We start from the raw sequence: 16,380 nt of genomic DNA on the forward strand, positions 1-16,380 counted from the left end.
TTTTCCTGAAGGAACAGTCCTGCCGGACTTAGAAAGTTTGCTAATCAGTTTTATAATTATTGCTTTGAGAAATGAACTCTCGTACACTAGGTTTTCGCGTTTACATTGTACTGTTGAATGTATTATCGATTATTTGTATTAAAAATCATTGAATCCGAAGTGATGTGTGATCACCATCTATTGATATTTGAGAAATGTCACTGAGCATTTATTCGATTTGAAATATAATTCTTTGGTGTTAGTCAACATTATTAACCTTACAGGATGTATTCATTCACTACTTTATCGATATTAATAATTCGCTAAACTGCCTATAAATTATTAGAATGGCGTTTCGTTTAGCTAAAATGTGACAGAAGCGGTCGTATATATCCCAGATAGTGGAGCAAGGACCACGAAGAGAAGAAGTAGTTGGTGGATTGGGTAAGTAAAAGTAACAACTGCGTCACAAAATACAACTCACATCGTATGTCTACACCAGCAAATAAGCCATGAGCATGCTCTCAGGAATACACACAGCATTCTTTAGTGCTTTCCCATTGTGTATAGAAGGTGATTCAGCTTCCCCTACTGATGCAACCCGCAATGTTATGCCTGGTCTTCAGAAACCATGTGCGAGATTTTCCTATCTCGCTCGTTACGCACAAACTATTAGCTCACAGAAAAAAAGGAACAGGATCTTTTTGCAGGAAATTTAATGTAGTTAAATTTTTTACTGGCATGCGTTTCTCTGGAGGGCACGGTTTTCGAGCTGTTCAGGAAAAGCGTACAAAATTGAACTTCAAAGCCACCTCCACACCCACACTCATCGTTGACCAGTCAGGTTTTCTAACAGTATTGTTAGGCAAAACCTACACAAACGTCAGTTTTGCGATTTGTAAATGCTCGACTAAGTGTCGTAACGAAGACCAAAAAAGGTCGAATTTGTGAAATAATTCGTACAGTCGCAAGTTTTTGTGCAGTGGTAGAAGTGAGTGCCACGAACAACGTACTAAATATCTAGACCAGTGGGGGCTGAATGGGGGGTGGGGTGTTTGTTCATCTCTGTACGTTTTTCTAGAACAACTGGAAAACTATGGTCTCTAACAAAAATGTATCCCAGTACAGAATTAAGCTACATCAAATTTCTTACCAAAACGGTCTGATTATTTTTCTGTCGGACTAATAATTTGCACATAGCAGGAGAAAAAATATGGAATTCTCGCACCTGGTTTTTGAAGGCCAGGTAGAGAATTATGGGTTGTATAAAACGATATTGGTAAGAACATCTGTATGTCAACTAACGAGTTACATGTTATTCGTTACCGATACATGTAATGAAGGAATTAAAATGATTTTAGCAGCTAGGGGTGCTGAAGCAATCTGCATTCATATCAGCGACGCCTAGAGTGATTTGATGTTACCATCTTGTATCGGGTTTTCGATGACGGATTGAATGCACTTGGCAGAACAGTGTCAAGACTAGCAGATAATATAAGCAGTGTCGAAAGATTTTGAAAATACAGCAGTATTTATTTAAAAGGGAAACTTAACGTATGATTTGGTTTGCCTTACAAAATATTAGAAACAGAAAATAGTATGCACCGCCATCAGTTCAGATTCATTAACAGCAGAAAGATCAGTTACCGTGTTGTAGGGCATTGAAAAATCGAAAATTATTTATCTACAACGTGGATTTCACGTTCCAACTCTCTACCGAAATTAAGGGTCGCACATATCTCTGTCTCGGGTTTTTTTACGGAGATTATGCAAGGCATAGTAATAGGAATAGTCCTCCCATGGTCTTTACGACAATGATTGATGAACGAGACGGTCAGAATAGACTCACGAGTCTGGGAAAGTCCTGCAGCGGCAGCTTGACGTCTGGGTGCATCGTACGGAGCCCCTCAATGCGCTCCGCCCACGGCCAGATCATGTAGTCCAGCATGCCGGGCCTCGCACCTGCAACACACACATCCAGTGCCGTGAGGACACACCACATCTCAGCCAAAGTGTACGTACGTCACAGTGACCAGGAGTGATATCTCAGACGAATAAAGTGAGCGTAAATTACACATAATTTGTGAAATGCTAAATCTAAATTAAACTCCAGAATAAACTGGTTTACCTCTTATAACCTGAAACAATGTCCATTCATTAGGTACGCCTCAGTTTCCTGTGAGCAGTGACGCAAGAAGTGGTTTATCTTCAACCAAGGCGATGTGCACCATCAAAATGACATTTCCCGATCAAATAGGCTAGTTGTTTTAGACAGTCAGTATAGCATATGCGAAGTTCCCTACTTAATATACATGATGCAGGGCACTGCCTACTTATCCATTTGATAACTAAGACTGAATATTTCGAGAGAACGTTAAGTGATCAGTATCGAACATGTTTCTCGTGTCTTCGTCTCGAGCTTTTCTTACTTCTGTAATTTATGCGACTTGCAAGTGATGATAGACCAGTAAGTTTCCGAACAAAACCGGAAGCAAATCCATCAGGCAAGAAATCATAAATGTGAATTATGAGAATTTATTCCATTAAAAGGACATTTGCTGATTTAAATTGAACATCAAGTTTAATATCTTACAGCATTAAGATTATACAGACATAGAAGAAAGGGACGATTATATATATTTTTTAAAATGAAGTGATCGTATTACGTTATTGACAAAGAGACCCCGTCTGGCGTTATTTTGTCGTCCAATGTCCTATATTTGAGGCCATTTTGGCGACTATGCATCTATCTCATGAAGATGAGGTGAAATGGTTACAAAAGAAACACCCAGACTCCGATTGAACACAACCTGTGACGCGGCCAGGAAATAACCCCGGGTCCCAAAATCCATAGACAGCTTAACCACTAGACCACCGACATGCCGACCACAATTACGCAACGCATTATGCAATACATGGTATTAAATTAATGCAGGTTAATTCAACTTCGTGTTGATTTCTTTTCCGTCTGAAACGATTTAGTCTTGGAGACATTCCATGATTCACACATTTTAACCACTTTCCGGTCAGTTTTGCATTGAAATACAAAGGCATGCTAAAAAGCAATGCCTCTGAACTTTTTGTGTGAAAGATCTTAAAGCTTTGTAAATATAGCAAGCTTTATCAATATTCTTCATCTTTTTTCCTGATGTCTGGTTATTTATTTCTCAACATAGTCACCCGGCGACGAACACATTTCTCAAAGCGAGAGATCAGTTTGTTGATTCCGACACTGTAGAAAGTTTTACTTTTCTGACGGAGCCACAACCTCCCTCTGATTCGTCGCTTTCAAGACGAAGTACTCGAAAGTGTTTTTTGCATTTTGGAAACAGACGAAAATCGAATGGGACCAATTCGCGACTGTATGGGGGATGATCGATGATAGGTGAAGCCAAAGTGTCAGATTGTTGAAGATGTCACAGCACTCGTGTGTCGTCTGGCATTGCCATGCCATGCCCCATGTGTGGACGATCTCTTTGAATTCCTGAAACTTAATTACAGTAGGCTGTTTCTGACACACTGACATACACTACTGGCCATTAAAAATGCTACACCAAGAAGAAATGAAGATGATAAACGGGTATTCATTGGACAAATATATTATACCAGAACTGGCATGTGATTACATTCTCACCCAATTTGGGTGCATAGATCCCGAGAAATCAGTACCCAGAACAACCACCTCTGGCCGTAATAACGGCATTGATACGCCTGGGCATTGAGTCAAACTGAGCTTGGATGGCGTGTACAGGTACAGCTGCCCATGCAGCTTCAACACGATACCACTGGCGTATTGTGACGAGCCAGTTGCTCGGCCACCACTGACCAAACGTTTTCAGTTAGTGAGAGATCTGGAGAATGTGCTGGCCAGGGTAGCAGTAGAACATTTTCTAAATCCAGAAAGGCCCGTACAGGACCTGTAACATGCGGTCGTGAATTATCCTGCTGAAATGTAGGGTTTCGCAGGTATCGAATAATGGGTAGAGCCACGGGTCGTAACACGTCTGAAATGTAACGTCCACTGTTCAAAGTGCCGTCAAAGGGAACAAGAGGGGACCGAGACGCGGGCAATGCTGTAATCTAAATGAGAGCAAATTGAAGATCTAAAGCAACGATATTACTTAGTATTGTGAACAGTGTCCACTGTCATAAAGGTATTATTGACGTACTTGATTGTTTGCAGATCATTTTATTTCTACTGTCTTCAGGATCTAAGTGAAATACAAGCTTTTAGAGAGATAAATCCTGTTTTATATTCGCTTCAGTTTCCTGATGTTCTTTTTGATATATTATTATCCAGTTTATGTTGACATGCTTTCGTTATTGCTTTAAGGAAAGGTAACTACCATGTCACTTTATTTTTATTTAATTACCTTTTCCACAAGATTTGGAATTTAGAAAGGGTACAGTTTTACAAAAAAACATAAAAATTGTATAAAATTGCAACAAAAATCGTCAAAGAGTTTCCTTCTGCCTGTACACCAGTAAAGTCATACGGTGACTTCTACTGCTGGGAGTTTGTTGGATTATAATTCATCCAGATGCACTGAAGTTGGCCATTTATAGCTGCAGTCTGATATACAAGAATAAAAAAATGGTATTACGACTGATAGCTATGTTCTATCGTTCCTTATACACCAAATGAAGTCAGACAATGGACTTGATCTAGTTCGTTTGTTTCAAGAAAGAGTGCACAGAGATTTTCACGTATGTACACGAAAAGCAAGACATCGGACACCAAATGTAAATTGGAGTAATCTCCTGATCCCTTGCATTAAAACTAAATCCAAACTTTGCACTCTCTTTGGTATTTCATCTCTCTGTTTGTTGTTTCACTGCTCAGCTAGCTTTTGAAAACTTCAATTGGTGCCAACCGTTCTTCCAACAAGACGGATTCGTCAGTTACACACTCATATGGAAAATATCTTTTTCATTAATTACGTTAAAATGCTCGCTGTCATTTTGCACATCACCAGGTTTTAAATACACTGACGCAAAAAAAATCGCAACACCAAGAAGGAGTGGTGCGACATAAACGAAAGTTGGATGGCGTGTTTCTAATCTTAAAGATAATATCTACTTCAGTTTCGTGCCAAGCTCATGAGAGTCGCACTAGTAGCGCCATTATGAGAATGCCAATCAGTTTTGCTTCAAATACACGCCGCAACAGTCGAGCGCGTTAGTTACCTTTGAGGCTGGACATAGTGAGTTGATGTTACTCAAGGGGAAAAGTCGCCATTATCAACACCTCACTGAATTTGAACGAGATCGTATAACAGGGATACAAGAAGCTGGATGTTTCTTCCGAAATACTGCAGAAAGACTTGGCAGGAGTGCAGCCACTGTATAAAATTGCAGGCAGCGGCAGTCGCGAGAATTTGCTGTTGCAAGAAGACCGAACTCCGGACGGCCACGTTGCTCTGCCAAGAGCGAAGACCATCGGTATGGCTCTGGCGCATTGTACTGTATCTGCAGCAGCAATATGAGCGGCATTTGGCACCACAGTGACACAACGAACCGTTACAAATGGGTTACTTCAGGAACAGCTCCGAGCCAGACGCCCTGTAGTATGCATTCCACTGACACCAAATTACCGCCATTTGCGACTTCAGTGGCGTCAGCAAGAGGTCGTTGGAGAGCAGGGTGGAAGTCTGTTGTGTTTCCTGATGAATGCTCGTTCTGTCAGTGATGGCACTGTGCTGGTTACAAGGAGGCCAGCTGATGATGCAGTGCAATCAACCTAACTGTTAGGCACAAAGGACCTATACCTTGCGTTATGGTCTATTCTGCAATTTCGTGTGACAGCAGGAGCACTCTTGTCGTGATGCCACGCACCCTGACTGCAAGCCTGTACGTCAGTCAGATGGTTTGACCTGTTCTGCTGCCATTCATTAACAGCATTCAAGGGGATGTTTTCCTACACATTGTAGTTGTAACCCAACATGCTCTACAGAGAGTCGACATGTTTTCTTGGCCTGCTCGATCACCAGATCTGTCTCCCGTCGAGTATGGGACATCATGGAATGACAACTCCAGCGTCAACCACGAACAGCATTAACCGTCGCTATATTCACCGATCAAATGCAACAGGCATGGATTCCATCCCACGAACTGACATCCCGCACCTCTATATCACAACGCATGCACGTTTGGATGCTTGCAGTCAATATTATGGCGGTTACACCAGTTATTAATGTACCAGCATTTCACATTTGTAATGGCTTATCTCGCGCTTACATTTACCTGTGATCTTGCAAATGTTAATGACTTAAATATGTTACCTAGACAAATGTATTCCCGAAGTTTCATTATGCTGCATGAATTATTTTTTGGTGTGGCGATTTTTTCCGGCAGTGTATGCGAGACATTTTTCTGCAGAGCACGCCAGAAAGTTGAATGAATCTACAAACCAAAATTTTATGTCGCAACGATATCCTGCTGCAACAGATTTTTAATTGTTTTATACTGTCCCATGTTTGTGGAACTCATAGAAACATGATCTGGATCTATAAGGGGCAATCAAAAAGTTTCCGTTTGAGGGCGTTGCTGCTCGGTATATGCAACGTAGCGCGACTCTGACGCGGGTAGATAACTACGGACACAGTAGAGGATTAGTGTGGTACTCGTGTCTTCCTGGATTGGGTGCGGTAAATATGGAAATATGAACTATGGCGACGTTATTACCAAACGCGTCCGAACAGCACCAACGTGCTGTTATTATTTTCTTGGACGCTGAAGATCAAACAGTGGCAGACGTCAGCTGCAGAATGAAGAATGTGTATGGGCCGGCATATCTGTCGAAAACCATAGTTGTGGAATGGTCCACCAAATTCCGTGGTTGCCGCGATTCGACACAAGACGCCTGTCGATCTGGGAGGCCAGCCTCATCCGTTAAAGACAACAACCAGTGGGAGACTCTCGAGCACCCACCCTGTAATCCTGATCTCTCCCCATGCGATTACCATGCCTTCGGTCACTCAAAAAAGGCCTTGAGCAATCGACGTCTCGTGTCGAAAGAGAACGTACAGCAGACAGTTACGGGCTTCTTCACGCAGGAGGATACCAACCAGTGCGACTGAGGGATGATCTCAATGCTCACGGCGATTATGCCTGATTGGCACACCGGTTCTAGACTACACTACTGGCCATTAAAACTGCTACACCAAGAAGAAATGCAGATGAAAACGGGTATTCATTGGACAAATATATTATACCAGAACTGACATGTGATTACATTTTCACCCAATTTGGGTGCATAGATCCTGAGAAATCAGTACCCAGAACAACCACCTCTGGCCGTAATAACGGCATTGATACGCCTGGGCATTGAGTCAAACTGAGCTTGGATGGCGTGTACAGGTACAGCTGCCCATGCAGCTTCAACACGATACCACAATTCATCGAGAGTAGTGACTGGCGTATTGTGACGAGCCAGTTGCTCGGCCACCATTGATCAGACGTTTTCAATTGGTGATAGATCTGGAGAATGTGCTGACCAGCGCAGCAGTAGAACATTTTCTGTATCCAGAAACGCCCGTACAGGACCTGCAACATGCGGTCGTGAATTATCCTGCTGAAATGTAGGGTTTCGCAGGGATCGAATAAAGGGTAGAGCCACGGGTCGTAACACATCTGAAATAAAACGTCCACTGTTCAGAGTGCCGTCAGTGCGAACAAGAGGGGACCGAAACGTGTAACCAATGACACCCCATACCATCACGCCGGGTGATACGCCGGTATGGCGATGACGAATACATGCTTCCAGTGTGCGTTCACCGCCATGTCGCCAAACACGGATGCGACCATCATGATACTGTAAACAGAACATGGATTCATCCGAAAAAATGACGTTTTGCCATTCGTGCGCCCAGGTTCGTCGTTGAGTATACCATCGCAGGCGCTCCTGTCTATGATACAGTGTCAAGGGTAACCGCAGCTATGGTCTCCGAGCTGATAGTCCATGCTGCTGCAAACGTCGTCGAACTGTTCTTGCAGATGGTTGTTGTCTTGCAAACGCCCCCGTCTGTTGACTCAGGGATCGAGACGTGGCTGCACAATCCGTTACAGCCATGCGGATAAGATGCCTGTCATCTCGACTGTTAGTGATACGAGGCCGTTGGGATCCAGCATAGCATTCCGTATTACCCTCCTGAACCCACCGATTCCATATTCTGCTAACAGTCATTGGATGTTGCCCAACGCGAGCACCAATGTCGCGATATGATAAACCGCAATCGCGATAGGCTACAATCCGACCTTTATCAAAGTCGGAAACGTGATGGTACGCATTTCTCCTCCTTACACGAGGCATCACAACAGCGTTTCATCAGGCAACGCCGATCAATTGTTGTTTGTGTATGAGAAATCGGTTGGAAACTTTCCTCATGTCAGCACGTTGTAGGTGTCACCACCAGCGCCAACCTTGTGTGTATGCTCTGAAAAGCTGATCATTTGCATATCACAGCATGTTCTTCCCGACGGTTAAATTTCGCGTCTGTAGGACGTCATCTTCATGGTGTAGCAATTTTAATGGCCAGTAGTGTATATGGCCTTGGAAATGGATAATTCTTGAAAGGCGCTTATATGCACCAGGTGTCCCTCTTAAGAGTCATCAGTGTCACTATCGGTGAAGTTTCTGCTGGTATTTGCAGTTTCGTTCATGCAGTTCATAACTGCGGTCAGCGAAAAACAAACACTGCTTATAACATCGTTCATGTGACGCCCATTGTTAATGGAAAGTATCGCTTTGTTTTCCATTACAAACAAGCTGATTTTTAAAGCCGAACTTTACATACCCGAGCTATATGGCTGTCACAGATTAGTCTAATGCGATATTCGCTTTATCGAAATCCATTAACAAGGACAGTACAGCAAGAAGAACAACCAGTACGCCAGCAGCGACTAAACAGCAATGGTCCGTGGCAGTAACAGCCGGCGTGGACACGGGCAGTGCTGTCGCTGTTGCAGTACTGGTTGTTCTTGGTGTTTTACCATCACTGTTTATGCATATCGCTAAAACATACATCGAAATAGCCTAATTTGGGTCCAGTCTGTCGAATCGGAATGTGAAACTCAGCTTTAAAAATCGTTTTATTTGCAATGGGAAAGAAACCAGCGCTTTGCGTCGAAACTGGTCGCCACATGAAAAATGTTATGCGCAGTATTTGTTCTGGTCTGCCTCCTGTTATATATTTCAAAAAGTAAATTGCAAGTATCTGCCGAAAAACCAGAGAAAATGCACCTAACTATTCTTAGGAAGTACATCCTGTGTTGGAGAACTTCACAGACGCTCTAACATTAGAGATGGTTCGTCAGTTGCACTCAAGTCTGGAATGCTGGAGATATGTGCAGAATACTTTTTCGTGTGTGTGCGAGCGCGTGCGTTTGTGTGTGTGTGTGCGTGCGTGCGTGTGTGTGTATTCCTGACGAATTCCAAGTATTTTTACAGACATTTTAGACGTGGAATTACACCAGACAGTTGACATAAGCATTTTGTGCTGTTGACGAAACTTCCATATTTTTGATAAATAATACAGACATCTAAAAGTGGAGATACTATATGTTACATTCATGTATGTTTGATAAATAATTCATATCTTTCGGATTCTTTTGAAAATCGCGGCAACGTACACAAAATTCATATCGGTCAAATGCTTTTGAACATAGCCAAGATGGCAGCTCCGGGGATACGTACTGAGTGGAGGGCTCGTAACTTAAGGGGCTGTGGCTGCCTGTTCTGTTTCAATGGCCAGTAAACTAATGGGATATGATTGGTAGAGAGGGGAGCGGAGGGGAAGGGAGGCATGGCGTAGAAAGGAGGGTGTGGCTTAGGAAGTGTAGTGCGGCCTAGAGACGAGAGCATGGCATACAACGAACCTCTTGAATGTGAAGTCGTAACTTAAATCTTTATTAAGTCTCACGTCAAAATGTTGTGTTAACAGTTACGGTAGGAAAAATATTATCTGCTACTGACTCATCACGGGTATCAGAAGAGCGACAGAAAATGAGTGTCCGAGAGGGGCAGAGATCAAACTTTCATGGGATGTACGTATTATCAAAGCAAACAATTAACGTGCACCATAACACCGAACGAAAAATCGCGCATCACAGTAATCACAAAGGTTCACACCATCAAAATCAAAGGCGAACTCCTTGGGGGTTACAATCCGTGCAGGAAATTCATCTACGTATCCACTCTTAAAGAAAACACGAAGAACCATATTGGTGTAATGGGATGATGAGAACCGATGGGATGTGATGGCACGCAACCGAATGTGGAACAGTCTGTCGTGGAGCTTATCGTGAAACTGGCTATCCTTTAAGATGTAGCTGGAGATAGTGCGGTAATATGTTTCATAGGCATGGAAATGACCAACATCCTGAGCCTGAATTTGTCCAGTGGTTCCAGATGACATGAACTGCAACGTCACACACTTTTCAGGAGGGATATTTTGCTCTAAAGGAGTATGATTTTTATACCCAGACCAGGAATGAAGCAAAATCGAGGTATTTTGTCCAGCTATTGGCCAAAAGCAGTTCTCATACGATAGTTGTACTCTTGCGCCCATTTTCCCATTCTTGCTTGCTGACGTAAGCATTCCCTGACATTCTTACACGAACACGCACACGAGAAGAATTGTAGGGGGTAGAGCACTTACAACTTCTCGCAGCACAGTTAATAATTTTCTAGGCAAATTACCATCCAGATTAACTTTCGGCATAATTATATAGGAATGCGTTATGGCACTGATGTTAATTGATCTTGATACAACTCCTTTGGTACCTCTAACTTGCAGGATTCCTTTTATTTCCTTGCACTTCATCTTCAAATCCCGACTGGTCGGAGACGAAAACAAATTCCTTACTCAATAATGGGATACATTTGTTTATTTCATCTACAAATTTTCTGGTGGACTCCGTAGTTTTTTGTGCATCGTGATGTTGATGCTTTGTTTGAAATTCCGTTATCTTACGTCTTCCTGTTCTGCAGTACTGTTGTAAGTTATGCAACCATCCACCGCTCCCCTTCAAATCAGTGTAATGTATGTCGCGTGCACTTTGATGTGCATAACGCAGTAGGTCATTATCATGGATAGCCCGGAAATTGTATCGAGCGTCCTTGAAACGAGCAAACACCAGTTTTTATAACAAGTACGCCTTCTCCTCCGTTGAATATCCGTAGTTTTTCTTTTGCACTACATGGCCAATATGTTCGAAATCTGTTCATCATTGTTTTCCGACTGCGCTTAGGATGATCTTACATGCACGTAATTATGTTTAGTACCCGCTCTTTGGACAACGACGCCCTTTACTACGTTACACTGGAGACGGGATTTGCGGCTCCCTGTCCGAACAGGATGATTAACTACATGGACTACATGGCTCGACACCGTTTCAGTATTACTTTCACTTGTCAAGCAGTTACCGTCGTCACTGTACTCATGTACACTGTCTGCACAGTCGAACGTATACGATACCACACATTTCACTGACTCATCTTGCGGATACGCTAATATTTCATCTGGCACTTCTTTCTCTCTCTGCGAAATTCTTGGTTTCCTTTCTGACAAGATCTTAACTTTGGCAGCTGTTGTTGGAGATATAATGCAATGTTTTCTTTTTTTTATCGTTGCCATTACTCTGCTTTTTTTCAGTACCACTATCAATACATCACTGTTGTGAGTTACTGTTTGACTAAGCAGTTCGTCTACGCTCCGTAGCCTCATGCCGTGTTCACCATTAGATACCTCCAGTTCCGTCCCCTGTTGTCATTAGCAGCTAATATAGCGGATGGATGGTAGACAATATTAGTGGGGGGGGGGGGGGGGGCGTCGAAGGCTGTAAACCGTAAACATCATTGGCCTTTTGCGACCACGCACTCAAGATGATCCTTTTAGGCATGGGTGCGTGGCCTCCACTGGTCACGTTCTGAGTAACGGCCGGTACGCATATTTGATCTCCAACGGTCACTGCATTCCTGCTGCTCTATTGCACCTTAGTTTTTGAGCGGTTTTTGCGTATGATATCACGTATTATCGTCACAGTCACTGTGAGGAACAACTACTCTACCAACATATTAACTACTTAGACTCGGATGAGTGCCGATATGCCTTACCTCCGAAGAATTTGGATCCTGTCTTTGAGAGCTCATTCTCCAAGGGCTGTATGACAGCCGCTATAGAGGACACTGCCTCATCCAGCTCCTGTGAAGTGATGGCCCTGAAGAACTTCCTGTACAATGGGAACGCCTGCAATATGAAGCATACGTCAGAGCACAACGGGGGGGGGGGGGGTTTACAATAACAGATGACATCACACAAGACTGCTGTTACAACAAATAATAAACAATTGAAACAATCACAATTCTGCATCAAAATCTAACCACGCTGTTGGTCGGCTTTGACGGTATACGTTTACTCTGAAGATAATATATAAGTAAATATATACGGATATAAACCGGCTGTCACAATTTCTTCCACAATAAATTGTTGACAAATAGCATAAGAAAATACTTTAGGCATTTTTGTATTATCAGTTCACTCTATTTTCTAAATTTAATCATTTGATACATAAAAATGAAAATATGAATACTGTTACAACTTACAGACTTTCTCTACAGTCTCAAGAAAGTTAGCAGTCACTTTAAGAAGGCAAATATCTTTACTAAACAAAAGGGAAGACTCTGATTGTAGGAGTTTGTATCTCATAATTATCAATGTCTTCAAAAATTCGCATCTTTCACAGTCGAATTTGGGACACGAAAACAATAAGTTTACATCGGCTTCCAACTGAGAATCACACTCACATGCAAGAGGACCGTAAGTGTTGATTATGGAGAAAAGACGTGGTTGAGGTGTTGTCGAGTGATTGTGCAAGTCGTTGATCAGTCCAAACGTGTCGTTGTGAACCATGGCCTTGTAAGACTTTGAGGTTGTAACGCTTCATACTAACCACCGTTCCTTTGTTAGGGCATATGCCACATCTCTTGCCACTTATATTTCCCGTGGGTATTGAGATCACTTAAGTAGTCCGTATACGTAATTTCAAATCAAAGACAGTGCCGACAGATGCAACTACCTTCACTAATACACTCCTGGAAATTGAAATAAGAACACCGTGAATTCATTGTCCCAGGAAGGGGAAACTTTATTGACACATTCCTGGGGTCAGATACATCACATGATCACACTGACAGAACCACAGGCACATAGACACAGGCAACAGAGCATGCACAATGTCGGCACTAGTACAGTGTATATCCACCTTTCGCAGCAATGCAGGCTGCTATTCTCCCATGGAGACGATCGTAGAGATGCTGGATGTAGTCCTGTGGAATGGCTTGCCATGCCATTTCCACCTGGCGCCTCAGTTGGACCAGCGTTCGTGCTGGACGTGCAGACCGCGTGAGACGACGCTTCATCCAGTCCCAAACATGCTCAATGGGGGACAGATCCGGAGATCTTGCTGGCCAGGGTAGTTGACTTACACCTTCTAGAGCACGTTGGGTGGCACGGGATACATGCGGACGTGCATTGTCCTGTTGGAACAGCAAGTTCCCTTACCGGTCTAGGAATGGTAGAACGATGGGTTCGATGACGGTTTGGATGTACCGTGCACTATTCAGTGTCCCCTCGACGATCACCAGTGGTGTACGGCCAGTGTAGGAGATCGCTCCCCACACCATGATGCCGGGTGTTGGCCCTGTGTGCCTCGGTCGTATGCAGTCCTGATTGTGGCGCTCACCTGCACGGCGCCAAACACGCATACGACCATCATTGGCACCAAGGCAGAAGCGACTCTCATCGCTGAAGACGACACGTCTCCATTCGTCCCTCCATTCACGCCTGTCGCGACACCACTGGAGGCGGGCTGCACGATGTTGGGGCGTGAGCGGAAGACGGCCTAACGGTGTGCGGGACCGTAGCCCAGCTTCGTGGAGACGGTTGCGAATGGTCCTCGCCGATACCCCAGGAGCAACAGTGTCCCTAATTTGCTGGGAAGTGGCGGTGCGGTCCCCTACGGCACTGCGTAGGATCCTACGGTCTTGGCGTGCATCCGTGCGTCGCTGCGGTCCGGTCCCAGGTCGATGGGCACGTGCACCTTCCACCGACCACTGGCGACAACATCGATGTACTGTGGAGATCTCACGCCCCACGTGTTGAGCAATTCGGCGGTACGTCCACCCGGCCTCCCGCATGCCCACTATACGCCCCCGCTCAAAGTCCGTCAACTGCACATACGGTTCACGTCCACGCTGTCGCGGCATGCTACCAGTGTTAAAGACTGCGATGGAGCTCCGTATGCCACGGCAAACTGGCTGACACTGACGTCGGCGGTGCACAAATGCTGCGCAGCTAGCGCCATTCGACGGCCAACACCGCGGTTCCTGGTGTGTCCGCTGTGCCGTGCGTGTGATCATTGCTTGTACAGCCCTCTCGCAGTGTCCGGAGCAAGTATGGTGGGTCTGACACACCGGTGTCAATTTCTTCTTTTTTCCATTTCCAGGAGTGTATATCAACTTCCTCATTGGAGAGGATGCCAGAGTGCGAATTTATCCACGGCAGATGAAGTGTCTACTCCCTCCGTTCATTGTGAACGTATTCCATTATTCAACAAGTAGACAATAGTTAGCTCTTTTATTAAATGTCCGGTGTTGAATTTTATACGGCCAGTCTGAAGGGCACAATTAATCTCTTAAAGAAGGGGGCTGCTGACACAAATCTGAGTGCTTCCAAAATTGCCATTCTCTACCATATAAGCAAAAGCACAGTTAGTTTGAATACTTCACTGACGTGGACCTGAGGGCACAAAGAAACACTTCCAATATACTTCTCTCGGGGAATTTTGGATCCATATGTATAACCTAGCCATCGAGCTTCAACGAGACAATGAATGCTTTATATGTATGCATTCCAAGCTTGTCGTATTAAAAGAACAGACTGGAATCTCAGCAGAGTGTGATAAATAAAAGCAAACGCGAAGAACGTATTGTAGAATGTTAGACAGGTTGCGGTGGGAGCATCTGTTTGTCTTCAGCTGTACTATCAGAATACTATCAGAAGACAGGTAGAGTGCGAATGTTAGAATGTTAGACAGGTTGCGGTGGGAGCATCTGTTTGTCTTCAGCTGTACTATCAGAATACTATCAGAAGATGCGTCTCTGACAGAGAGCTTGCAGTGGCAATGCACGGCTTAATGTTTCACTTTTGGCTTCTTGAAATCATATGACCTTTTAATAGCAACAGTTGTGAACACAAAGAAGAGTCTCTTGGAATGACACTTAGTAAATCCTGTACAAGTGGTAAATTATCTAGAATTAATTAATGTTGAACTAAAAGATAACAAATTTCCGACTGAACTCACCGAGGACCAAAGTTTATTGTTACGGATAAAAGATTTAGATGTGTTTCCAGCTGGCAGTACTTTACGTTATGTGTTAAATGTACCTCTAGTTGATAGTAATGACTTTAAATTGTACAAGATGTCGCCACTCTCCGCAGAGTTTGATAATACTAAGAGGCGGTTTACGTATATAGCTTCAGGAAACGATTTCTCAGCGACTGATGAAGCAAAACAGCAGTACACGCACTGTCCGGGATAATTTACCCTGTAAGTCTGTAACTACGAAGCACCAAATATGTATTACCTGTAATATCTACTTATGATCATAAGAGGTTCGAAGCCCGCATGCTGCAACTTGTCCGAGAGATACCGAAAGATTGCTATCTGAAGTACATAATACTGACCAAAAGTATCTGGACGCAGATTCGGAACAACGAATGGTTGTTTGTCATCCTGAAGGACGAAGCTTAACAGTAATGAACTACCAACTGCAGACCTCATTGTGCGAATGACCGGGAAACTGAAGTTTTTCAGTAAATACAAGGCGTATGGAACGCAAATCATCTTACAGTCGGAATAGTAGTAAAAAGGATATAGCACCCACCTTAAATGTAGATATTGGCTGTTGTAAAATGGAAAATGAAAAACAAAAGGTGTCCGAAGTAGTTTTGCCGCTGAAGGATATAGTGAGACATTTAGATGATACGAATGTAGCTGGGCACAAAATCGAAAATCTTCAAAATGAGACTGAATATCAGCAACGAACCACCTTCCGAGGATGCGAAGGGAGAGCTGCGACTCCAGTAGTGGAATCACCAAAATTACGTATCTAGCAAAGATAGCAATGTAAAGGTTTATAAGCTCATTAAGATTAGTAAAGAGTATAATAACGACAAAAGCAAATTTTTCTGAAATATGTAAATATGGTAAAGATATGTAATTTGAAACTGTACATCCAGTAAGGTATGCCGTTGTGTTGTACGACCAGTGGACAATGAACGGAAAGGATATTTCATGTAAAAAGAATATTGTCAGTGTTGAGCAATGTATCCTTGTAAA

At 43.4% G+C, this 16,380-nt stretch overlaps 1 protein-coding gene across 2 annotated transcripts in view; it reads right to left on the minus strand.

Annotated features, from left to right (window-relative positions):
* LOC126411703 (pyrimidodiazepine synthase-like) overlaps positions 1–16,380 on the minus strand; it is a 148,494-nt gene that overhangs the window by 101,520 nt on the left and 30,594 nt on the right. The window contains exons 3-4 of one of the 2 annotated variants that reach the window (XM_050081386.1): positions 12,095–12,227; positions 1,829–1,941 (exon numbers count right to left, since the gene is read on the minus strand). The exons of the other annotated variant lie outside the window; for it this stretch is intronic. Coding sequence (XP_049937343.1) covers positions 1,829–1,941; positions 12,095–12,227 — 246 coding nt within the window. The remainder of the gene's footprint in view (positions 1–1,828; positions 1,942–12,094; positions 12,228–16,380) is intronic. 2 annotated transcript variants of the gene reach the window in all.

This window comes from Schistocerca serialis, chromosome 1 (genome assembly GCF_023864345.2).
Source record: "Schistocerca serialis cubense isolate TAMUIC-IGC-003099 chromosome 1, iqSchSeri2.2, whole genome shotgun sequence".
Classification (NCBI taxonomy): domain Eukaryota; kingdom Metazoa; phylum Arthropoda; class Insecta; order Orthoptera; family Acrididae; genus Schistocerca; species Schistocerca serialis.